The 9,412-nt window shown below is 37.1% G+C and overlaps 3 protein-coding genes and 1 long non-coding RNA gene across 4 annotated transcripts; 3 read left to right on the top strand and 1 right to left on the bottom strand.

Annotated features, from left to right (window-relative positions):
- Positions 1 to 320: 320 nt before the first annotated feature.
- LOC140853331 (uncharacterized) lies at positions 321 to 1,052 on the top strand. The gene is made up of 2 exons (XR_012136336.1): positions 321 to 532; positions 652 to 1,052. It is a non-coding gene; the product is annotated as an uncharacterized lncRNA (long non-coding RNA).
- Positions 1,053 to 1,150: 98 nt separating this feature from the next.
- Positions 1,151 to 2,286, bottom strand: LOC140853330 (uncharacterized). Its single transcript, XM_073247834.1, has 4 exons — positions 2,045 to 2,286; positions 1,902 to 1,958; positions 1,699 to 1,819; positions 1,151 to 1,497 (listed from the first exon to the last, which is right to left on the bottom strand). The coding sequence occupies exons 1-4, from the start codon at positions 2,117 to 2,119 to the stop codon at positions 1,343 to 1,345; spliced, it is 408 nt and encodes a 135-aa protein (XP_073103935.1). The 5' UTR covers positions 2,120 to 2,286; the 3' UTR covers positions 1,151 to 1,342.
- Positions 2,287 to 6,899: 4,613 nt separating this feature from the next.
- LOC140853179 (uncharacterized) lies at positions 6,900 to 7,734 on the top strand. The gene is made up of 3 exons (XM_073247261.1): positions 6,900 to 7,074; positions 7,158 to 7,402; positions 7,482 to 7,734. Exons 1-3 carry the CDS (start codon positions 6,900 to 6,902, stop codon positions 7,716 to 7,718), a joined length of 657 nt encoding a protein of 218 aa, XP_073103362.1. The 3' UTR covers positions 7,719 to 7,734.
- Positions 7,735 to 7,800: 66 nt separating this feature from the next.
- Positions 7,801 to 8,773, top strand: LOC140853208 (uncharacterized). Its single transcript, XM_073247335.1, has 4 exons — positions 7,801 to 7,880; positions 8,041 to 8,142; positions 8,236 to 8,595; positions 8,696 to 8,773. The coding sequence occupies exons 2-4, from the start codon at positions 8,086 to 8,088 to the stop codon at positions 8,771 to 8,773; spliced, it is 495 nt and encodes a 164-aa protein (XP_073103436.1). The 5' UTR covers positions 7,801 to 7,880; positions 8,041 to 8,085.
- Positions 8,774 to 9,412: the final 639 nt, after the last annotated feature.

The following is a 9,412-nucleotide window of genomic DNA, read 5'->3' on the forward strand; positions in this document are numbered from 1 at the left end:
CCCCATGCGGTGCTCTCCATCGTTGCTGCAACCCAAACACTACAAGAAAATATAAATTTTCCGACATTTTTTTGCCGACGCTTTTGAAAAGCGTCGGCAGGTTGCGCTGACCTGCCGACGCTTTTAAAAAGCGTCGTTTCTTAACGACGCTTTTAAGCGTCGTAATTTTGAAACTGTCAACGCCGACGCTTTTAGAAAAAGCGTCATTAAATAAGGATCTTTAACGACGCTTTTTAGCGTCGTTAGGTTCGTTTAACACCCCGACCTTTCGTGCCCTAATCCATCTACTGCCGCCACTTTCCACCCGACCCCATCTCCGCCGACCCCATCTCCGCCGCCAGCAGCGCAGCCGCCGTCCCCCTTTTCCTGTCGCCGACGATCGCCGGCGCCGACTTCTCCTCTCGTTTTTTCCTCACCGCTGCTCGATCCCGTCTACGATCGTTCGATCCCGTCTCCGATCCCTCTAAGGCTGTCCTTTCCGCTTCTCGAGCTCTTCCTCTTGCCGGCACCGGTGCTTTCTCGTCTCTCCGAGGTTTGATCTCTTCTTCCCTTCGATTTTTTTCTCTCTCATGTCTAGTCTCACCCCTTGACCGGAACCCTAACCCTAATTTACTTGTTTCTTGGTCGGCTGTCATCACTAGCTACCCGAAGGTCTCCAACAACGACTCCCCGGCCTTCAGCGTCTGAGAATTGAGGTACTTTTCTGCATTACCTCTCCCATGCCTACTTTTCCATGAACTGGTAGTGATTGACGAGTTTGGATTAATTTTACCGGTGATGAAGCTTGTGTGGTTGAATGTATCCTTTGGCTGAAGATTTGTACGATTGCTTTGATGGATTTTGGTTTGGCTTTGTATCCTTTGGGCCCCCTGTATCGTGTTGCTTTTATGTATTAGGCTTTATGCATCCATTACCGTAAGTTTGGCCGACTGTATTATGATGGATTTCTTCTTTGATGTGGTTTGAAGAATCTGATGTTGAGTGCGCCTGTAGAGGAAGTTTTCTGATAAATGCTGTGTTTGAGGAAACAAGGAAGAGAGTTTTCTGATAAATGCTTTGTTTAAGGAAACAACGAAGACAGTGCACACACACAAAAAAAAAAAAAAAAAAAAAATTTGTTATGTCTACCATGAGACTGTAGAAATGTTTGATTAACACCATTTTATTTCTCTTGTCCAAATGGATTATGATTATGAACAACATAAGCAAATGAAGGACAGGATGCCAATTTTCATCAAGGGAAAACAAAAAGGTCACAAAAATAATTAACTATTCTAGGTGTATTTTCATGCTTAGAATTTATATACAAAAAACTTGATGCATGAGTAGGTCCAAGTCACATTCAGTTCCCATCATCTCGTTGGCTGCTATCGTCAGAAAGAACCCTAGGCTCTGCCTCCGTTAGATTTTCTGCTTCTCTATTAATGTCATCATTTCCATTGTCATACACTTGGGAACTTACCACATGACCACTTAAATCCTTGTGTTTTAAATTGCCTGTTATAAAGAAGATGGTTAGACACAAGGTAAGATTCAGTGTACATGACCACCTATTCTGATGCTGAGTCGATAATATGGAAGGACTGTGATGAGCATGAACACACACCAACAAAAATGCTTAAATGTGTCATATGAGGAGACAGGATGATAGTGGAAATGAAACAGAAAGTGCCTATGTCCATATGATTATGAACCTACCCATCCAAAAACTGCACCCACTTGAGGTATTGTGTAACAAAGCCTTGACATGGAACACAAAGCGCTCCAAAGACCTCTTAGTAGCAGGAACATTGCGTGTGACCATTGTCCGTTTTGACCCCTTAGCGAAATAATGATATTCCAGTGAAGACGGAGAGATACTGATCTGTCAAAGACAGCTAGTTGCATAAATAAAATCATACCTTGGCCTCAGAACACAAGGTCTGTATAATTCTTGTTGCCTTTTGAAGCTCTCTGACCTGCAACACATTATTAAGGCGAGAAAAGAGTATGATATGAAGATGATTTGACATTGTCAACTAGTGGGAAGCAAGATGCATCTTACCGTTTGAATTATAATGTCATTGTGTTCTTGGAAATGGTCATGTAAGAAGTCAAATGCTGGAGAAATATTCATCATTCAGTGTCCTACCATCAATCATTTGAAAACTGTTAGGATTTGGATTGTAGCTTTAAGAAATATATCAACAAACTTGCCTCCATACTTGACTGCCATAGCATGCACAGCTACCTGCATTCCACAGCATAGTAGATAGACAGTATTTTTTGCACAACATTTCTTTTATTATTTGTAAAGAAGTTATCTGAAAACTATACATTCTTTCACAGGTGACAAAAATATAGATTAGAACCTTCTGATGCGTGCTCTCAAATTTTATTAATTAATTAATTGCTTCCGTAGCGTAGAAAATTGATCTATCATGTTATGATAATAATTTCTATGCAAATGCACAGACAATGAACCTGGTATATTGTCCCTAGTATTTTCAGGTACTAGAAAAATTGCATTCCATAGAAACGTAGACCCGTCTTTTGATTAATGTACATATTCTATTGTATCCGTACATTTATTTATTTTTGTACGGATAAAAGAATTATGTACATTGATCAATTGATTGTCCAGTATGGATAGTTTGGAAAATGTGAGTAATTCTATAGGTCATTACCATAATCAAATGGTATGCTGAGGGTTCGGAAAAAATTTCGGATGGTATTTTTCTTTTGTTCTTCCTATACGGAAGAACTAAGGGGAAATGCTGCCGAAATTTTTTTCGACTCTTGTTGCATATCATTTGATTTTTGTAATTGACCTATAGAATTAATGCATTTTCTGAATGGGATAGGACCTTCTTTACCTATTAGTTGATGATAGCAAGCATTTACTATGTAAACTTTATGTAGTTGTTATTTTTTTAGATTTTATGAAATGACTGATATTTTTTACTCATTGCATTAATATAGATTGTATAATTTTTTTTTATTTTTAGATAAATTGCAAGTTCGGTCAGTTTTATCCTACAATGGACAAAAGTTGGATAAATAAACCAAGGAATAGTAAAGAATATTTAGATGGAGTTCATGACTTCATTAAATTTGGTATGGAGAAAAGTAGTTTGAATGGAAAGATTTTATGTCCATATCGGAAATGTGTAAATAGTTCTTCTTTAGATCCACAAAATGTTGAAGAACATTTGGTATGGAATGGTTTTTTAAGAAGTTATACCGACTGGATTTTTCATGGAGAATCTATGTTGCCATCATCATGTAACCAACCCCTGACTCATTGCGGATCCACTAGCCTAGAAGACAATTCTGCAAGAGATGATGATATAAGGGGTTTGATCACAGATGCTTTTGGATTTGATGTTCAAAATTTAGGAGAATCCAGTAGTATACAAGAAACAGTTGGGATGTTTGATGGATGTACGCATACGGAACGTATGCATGTTGAGGAGCCCATACATACATCTAATGATGAGACAGCTCGTTATCACACCTTAATGAAAGATGCAGACGAAGAATTATATCCGGGTTGTACAAAATTTTCTAAGATTTCTTTTCTTGTTCATTTATTTCATATCAAATATTTGAATGGATGGTCTGGAAAGAGTTTTACCATGCTGCTCAAGTTATTAAAGGATGCATTTCCAGAAAGTACTCGTTTACCACCATCGTATTATGAAGCCAAGAAAGTAGTAAAGAAATTGGATCTTGGATACGAAAAGATTCATAGTTGTCCGAAAGATTGTATGTTATATCGGGGTGAAAACGCTAATCAAGAGTCATGCAATGTATGTGGATCTTCAAGATGGATAACACAAAAAGAAGATCGAGATGATGTACTGAATGAATTGGATGCAACGCGGAGTAAAAAGAAACCGGCCAAGGTATTGCGTTACTTTCCTCTTATACCTAGATTGAAAAGGATTTATGCATCATCAAAAACAGCTTCATCAATGAGATGGCATCATGAAGGACGTACAAAGGATGGAATGTTGAGACATCCAGCAGATAGTCTTCAATGGAAAGCATTTGATGATAGACATCCTGATTTTGCCTCTGATGTTCGCAGTGTTAGGTTTGGCTTAGCTTCTGATGGCTTCAATCCATTTCGGACCCTGAGTTCTACCTACAGCACTTGGCCAGTCGTTTTGATACCTTACAATTTGCCACCGTGGATGTGCATGAAACAATCATCACTTATCTTGTCAATGGTTATTCCAGGAGATAAGGGTCCAGGCAATGATATTGATATTTTTCTACAGCCTTTGATAGAGGAATTGAAACAGTTGTGGGAGGGTGTTGATGCATTTGATGCTTCCAACGGCCAAACATTTAAACTACGGGCAGCATTGTTATGGACTATTAATGATTTTCCAGCATATGCCAATTTATCTGGCTGGAGTACAAAGGGACGGATCGCATGTCCTTGTTGTGGAGATTCAACACATTCAATTTGGTTAAAACATGGAGGTAAATTTTGTTACATGGGACATCGTCGATGGTTGGAAGCAAATCATCCGTTTCGATTTCAGAAAGATTTGTTTGATGGTACTATAGAATTGGGATGTGCCCCTATTCCACCTTCTGGAACTGATGTTCATAGACAAATGGATGGCATGAATTACAGCTATGGTAAGCACTCAAAGTCCTCTAAAAAAAGAGGAAGGGATGATGTTGAACGCTCAGTGCACGAAGGGTTACCAGAGGAAGTCAGTATCAGTACTATAGATGCAGATCGGTTATTTCAAGATCCAGACAATTATTTCGAGGATGAAAATGAGGAAGACACACAGATAGCATCTACACAACAGCCAAGTAAATATTTATGGAAAAAACGAAGTATCTTTTTTGACTTACCTTATTGGAAACATAATCTTATTCGGCACAATCTTGATGTCATGCATATAGAGAAGAATGTTTGCGATAATTTACTTGGAACATTTTTAAACCTTGATGGAAAGAGCAAAGATAACATGAAGGCACGTCTTGATTTAAAAGAAATGGGTATCCGATAGGAACTTCATCCTAAAATGCTTGCTAATGATAGAATTTATGTGCCTCCTGCATGTTACACAATGTCTGCTCGAGAAAAGGATAATTTTTTGGGAGTTTTGAAAAGTATCAAAGTACCCGATGGATATGCATCGAATATTTCACGATGTGTGCATCTAAAGGATCGAAAACTTTCAAATCTTAAAAGTCATGATGGTCACATATTGATGCAAGATATTTTTCCAATAGCTTTAAGATCGTCATTGCCGAAACAAGTTGTTACAATTGTACTTCGATTATCGTCATTCTTTAAGGCATTATGTTCCAAAGTTATTGATCCTCGGGAACTTGATCAGTTAGAATCGGATATTGCAATTACACTTTGCCAGATGGAAAAGATTTTTCCTCCTGGATTTTTTACTATTATGGTACATCTGCTCGTTCACCTAGCTTCAGAAGTTAAAGTTGGTGGACCGGTACATTATAGATGGATGTATCCTATTGAGAGGTATTATTACAAACCTTAAATCTTTTGATAATTTTATTAGAAACAACAGCATACTGATATTTTAATAAATATTTAATTCTTGAAGGTATCTTGTGCGTCTTAAAGATTATGTGCGAAATAGAGCCTATCCCGAAGGCTCGATTGCTGAAGCATATATTGCGGATGAATGTTTGACATTTTGTTCAAGATATCTTCAAGGTGTAGAGACTATTTTTAGTCGACCTCAACGGCATAATGACTTTGTGGAGAATGCAGAACTGTATAAGTTCTTAACTGCTGGAAAATTCTTGGGAAGAGGTGAAGGTATTGTACTTGATCAAAAATCCTTAGCACAAGCACATCGTTATATGTTACTTCATAGTGACATAATATCTGACCATCGCAGGTTAGTATATTTAAGGAATGACATCAAAATTTAAATTTTATATTAGATATAATGTTCTAAATGATATATTTATATTTTATGCAGTGAATTTTTAATTTATCAGAGACGAGCCAATCATAACATTCGTCCTAATGCAAGAATTGAACAGCGATGGTTGGTCGAGTTATTCCCTATGTGGCTTTCGAATCAGGTGTGATTTATATTTAATTATTGGATATATTAATTTTTGATACATATTTAATATCAGATAACTCAACTGCACTTCGTCATATCATTTTTTGTTAGGTATCAAAGATGATGGAGACAAATAAGTCAGATGAACTAATAGCTCTTGCTCGAGGACCTAACAAGATTGTGAATAGATATAATGGTTTCATAATTAATGGCTTTAAATTTCATACTAGAGAACGGGAGAAATTTAGAAAAACACAGAATAGCGGTGTTATGGTGGAAGCGGATGGAAAATCCTATTATGGTGCACTTAAAGATATCTATGAGTTGGATTATTATGGAAAATTTAAAGTAGTACTGTTTAGATGTGATTGGATAGACATAAACTCACCAAGGGGTTTGAAACAAGATGCAAATGGATTTACACTTGTAAATTTTTCAAGGTTGATACACACTGGTGTGTTATTGAAGGATGACCCATTCATTTTTTCATCTCAAGCTCGTCAAGTATTTTATGTACAAGATGCAAAAGATAAAGATTGGTTTACTGTCATCAAAACAAAACCTAGAGACTTATATGATATGGGAAACCAAGTGGAGGATGATGACGATGACACTTATACACAATGTATGCCCTACAATTTTGTGCCAGCTGATGATTTAAATGATACGACGACGTTGGTTAGAACAGAATTCGAAGAAAACACTACTGCTTGATTGTTACTGGTAATAATTATTTATGATGTATATATTTTGCATTAATTATTGTGTTATTTTACTCCATATATTAACTGATTCTACCTTTTATTTATATAAATGCTAGGTGACATCATGCGTCACATGGGACGATATGCTGGTGTGCAGTTCCAGTTTTCACAGACAAAGGCCGGTACGTCTTCTTCAGCACAGCAGCCTGAGGCCAGTTCAGCTGCACAGCATTCTGAGCCCTGTCCTTCATCATCAGCACAGCACGATCCTCCTGTTCATCAGCCAGATGATGAGATACACGTGCAGGGTATATATTGTCTTTCATGTAAATTTTTTTTATTTCATTTTATGTATATTTATGATATAGTTACTTTTATGTATTTTTTGCAGACAGATCCGGGAGAGTACGCCCCAGACGCGGACCCACAGTAGTACGAGATGTGTGGCAGATGCGTGAGGGTGAGAGGATTATTGTGGAGTGCAATCAGCTAGGTCAGCCAATTAAGAAAGCTGCCTGCTTATTGACTTCATTTTTGGGGACTGTTGCTCGGAGGCCTCAGCTATGTCCGTTGGGCTATGCAAAATGGAATGACATGCTTCCAACGTACAAAGTTGAGCTCCTCCGAGTTATAGAGGTAATGAATTGATGTTCATACTGTATATTAATTGTTAGTCATTTATATAATTTATTTCATTTAACTTTTTTTTTTATAGAGCAAGTTTGTTCTCCCTCCATCCACTCATGATTTTGTAATGAAGTCTCTCAACCGCAAATGGAAAGAATATAGAGCGCAATTGAAGAAGGACTATATGAGACAGGGTATGACAGAGGAGGAGGTTGCTAGGAATTGTCCTCCTGATGTACCCCCTCATCAGTGGATGGAGTTGGTTCATTATTGGTTCTCCGAGAGGGCACAGGTATATTATCTGTTTATTATCTTTTTTTTCTAAATATTTTATAAAAATATTGATTTTTATTATATATTGTATATATAACAAGTTCTTTACTTTATTTTACAGACTTATTCTGCTATTGGTAGAGCTGCACGAGCAGCTCAGTCTGTTCCTCATACATCGGGGTCGAAGAGTTATGCACGACTCCGACAGGAGTTTGTATGTTCCTTAAACTTTCATAATTAACTTTTAATTTTTATGTTCAAATATTTATATAACTAATATCATTATGTATCGTGGACCATGTCTGTATCATGATACTCATATATTTTTTTAAATTATCATAATTGTTTGCTTAAAATTGAAATTATTTGTGTAGGAGGATGAGCATGGGAGGGAACCCGGACAAGTGGAGTTTTACCGGATGACTCATACTCATCAGGATGGTACTTTTGTTCGAGATGAGTCGAGAGATTTATATGTACGGTATTATTAATATTATATTTTTTGCAATGATTTAAATTTAATTTTGTTAGCTATTAATGTATAACTCTTGTTTTCAAAAAAAATACAGGAGAGGGCTACATCTCTCATTGCGGAGCGTGACGACGAGTCCGCAGCATCTACGCAGCAGAGCCGTATCGAGATCGAGGTCTTCACAGAGTTGATGGGACCAGAGCGCTACGGCCGAGTGAGGGGTTATGGAGTAGGAGTCACCCCCACTCAGTTATCTGAGGTTAGTAGATATACGCAGCATGCTGCAGCAGATGCTCAGGATTCACGCGTTCGCAGACTCGAGGCGAAGATACAGGAGATTAGACAGAGTCGTGCCGCTGAGATGGAGGAGATGCGACAGAGCCGTGCCGAGATGCAGGCCATGAGGGGACAGATTGATCGCCTTACATCTTTATTAGAGATGTATGGTTCATCTCAGGTAAACACATAATATTAAATATATATTTTTGTATTAATTTAATGATTTATATATTTTATTTATAGATATGCAAATCATGCTTTTGATATGTTTTTTGTAGGCTCCTGGCATATCAGGCACCCGTCGAGATAGCGGCACGTCACGTGGAGACAACGACGACCATCCGCCTGCAGATTGATGTTATTTTATTTTTGTTGTATTTTTTTATTTATTTATATTACTCTTGATTGTAATGGATGATTAGTACTTTATTTTTATTTATATAAAATATTGTCTTTTGGTTTGATTAAATTTTCTATTTCAGCTTGCTTTTGATGTGAATGATGGTGATTGTACATGTGTGAATGTGAATGTGGTGATTGTACATGTTTATTGTATTGTACAGGTGATGTGAATGATGGTGATTGTACAGGTGTGAATGTGAATGTGGTGATTGTACATGTTTATTGTATTGTACATGTGTGATATGATTTCGTACAGAAATGTATTGTATTATTTTTTTTTAAATAATATTTATATTTTTTTTCTTCTTAAAACCTTTAACGACGCTTATAAGCGTCGTTAAATTTGTCTTTTGCGACGCTTTAAAGCGTCGTAAATTTTTACATTAACGACGCTTATAAGCGTCGTTAAATTTGTCTTTTGCGATGCTTTAAAGCGTCGTAAAGATTTAAATTAACGACGCTTTAAAGCGTCGTTAAGACAAATTTAACGACGCTTTAAAGCGTCGTTAATGTAAATCTTTACGACGCTTTAAAGCGTCGTTAAAAAATAACGACGCTTTTAAAAAGCGTCGGCGCTATTCGTCCCCACTCTT

The sequence above is a fragment of the Elaeis guineensis genome, chromosome 13 (genome assembly GCF_000442705.2).
Source record: "Elaeis guineensis isolate ETL-2024a chromosome 13, EG11, whole genome shotgun sequence".
NCBI classification, from domain to species: Eukaryota; Viridiplantae; Streptophyta; class Magnoliopsida; order Arecales; family Arecaceae; genus Elaeis; species Elaeis guineensis.

Excerpts from the sequence above, each read along its gene's own strand:
- LOC140853179 (XM_073247261.1), top strand. The coding sequence starts at position 6,900 with ATGGGACGATATGCTGGTGTGCAGTTCCAGTTTTCACAGACAAAGGCC. Across the intron at positions 7,075-7,157 it reads TGATGAGATACACGTGCAGG|ACAGATCCGGGAGAGTACGC; the intron begins GTATATATTGTC and ends TATTTTTTGCAG. Across the intron at positions 7,403-7,481 it reads AGCTCCTCCGAGTTATAGAG|AGCAAGTTTGTTCTCCCTCC; the intron begins GTAATGAATTGA and ends TTTTTTTTATAG.
- LOC140853208 (XM_073247335.1), top strand. The coding sequence starts at position 8,086 with ATGACTCATACTCATCAGGATGGTACTTTTGTTCGAGATGAGTCGAGA. Across the intron at positions 8,143-8,235 it reads ATGAGTCGAGAGATTTATAT|GAGAGGGCTACATCTCTCAT; the intron begins GTACGGTATTAT and ends AAAAAAATACAG. Across the intron at positions 8,596-8,695 it reads AGATGTATGGTTCATCTCAG|GCTCCTGGCATATCAGGCAC; the intron begins GTAAACACATAA and ends TGTTTTTTGTAG.
- LOC140853330 (XM_073247834.1), bottom strand. The coding sequence starts at position 2,119 with ATGATGAATATTTCTCCAGCATTTGACTTCTTACATGACCATTTCCAA. Across the intron at positions 1,959-2,044 it reads ATGACATTATAATTCAAACG|GTCAGAGAGCTTCAAAAGGC; the intron begins GTAAGATGCATC and ends AATGTGTTGCAG. Across the intron at positions 1,498-1,698 it reads TGGGTGCAGTTTTTGGATGG|GCAATTTAAAACACAAGGAT; the intron begins GTAGGTTCATAA and ends TCTTTATAACAG.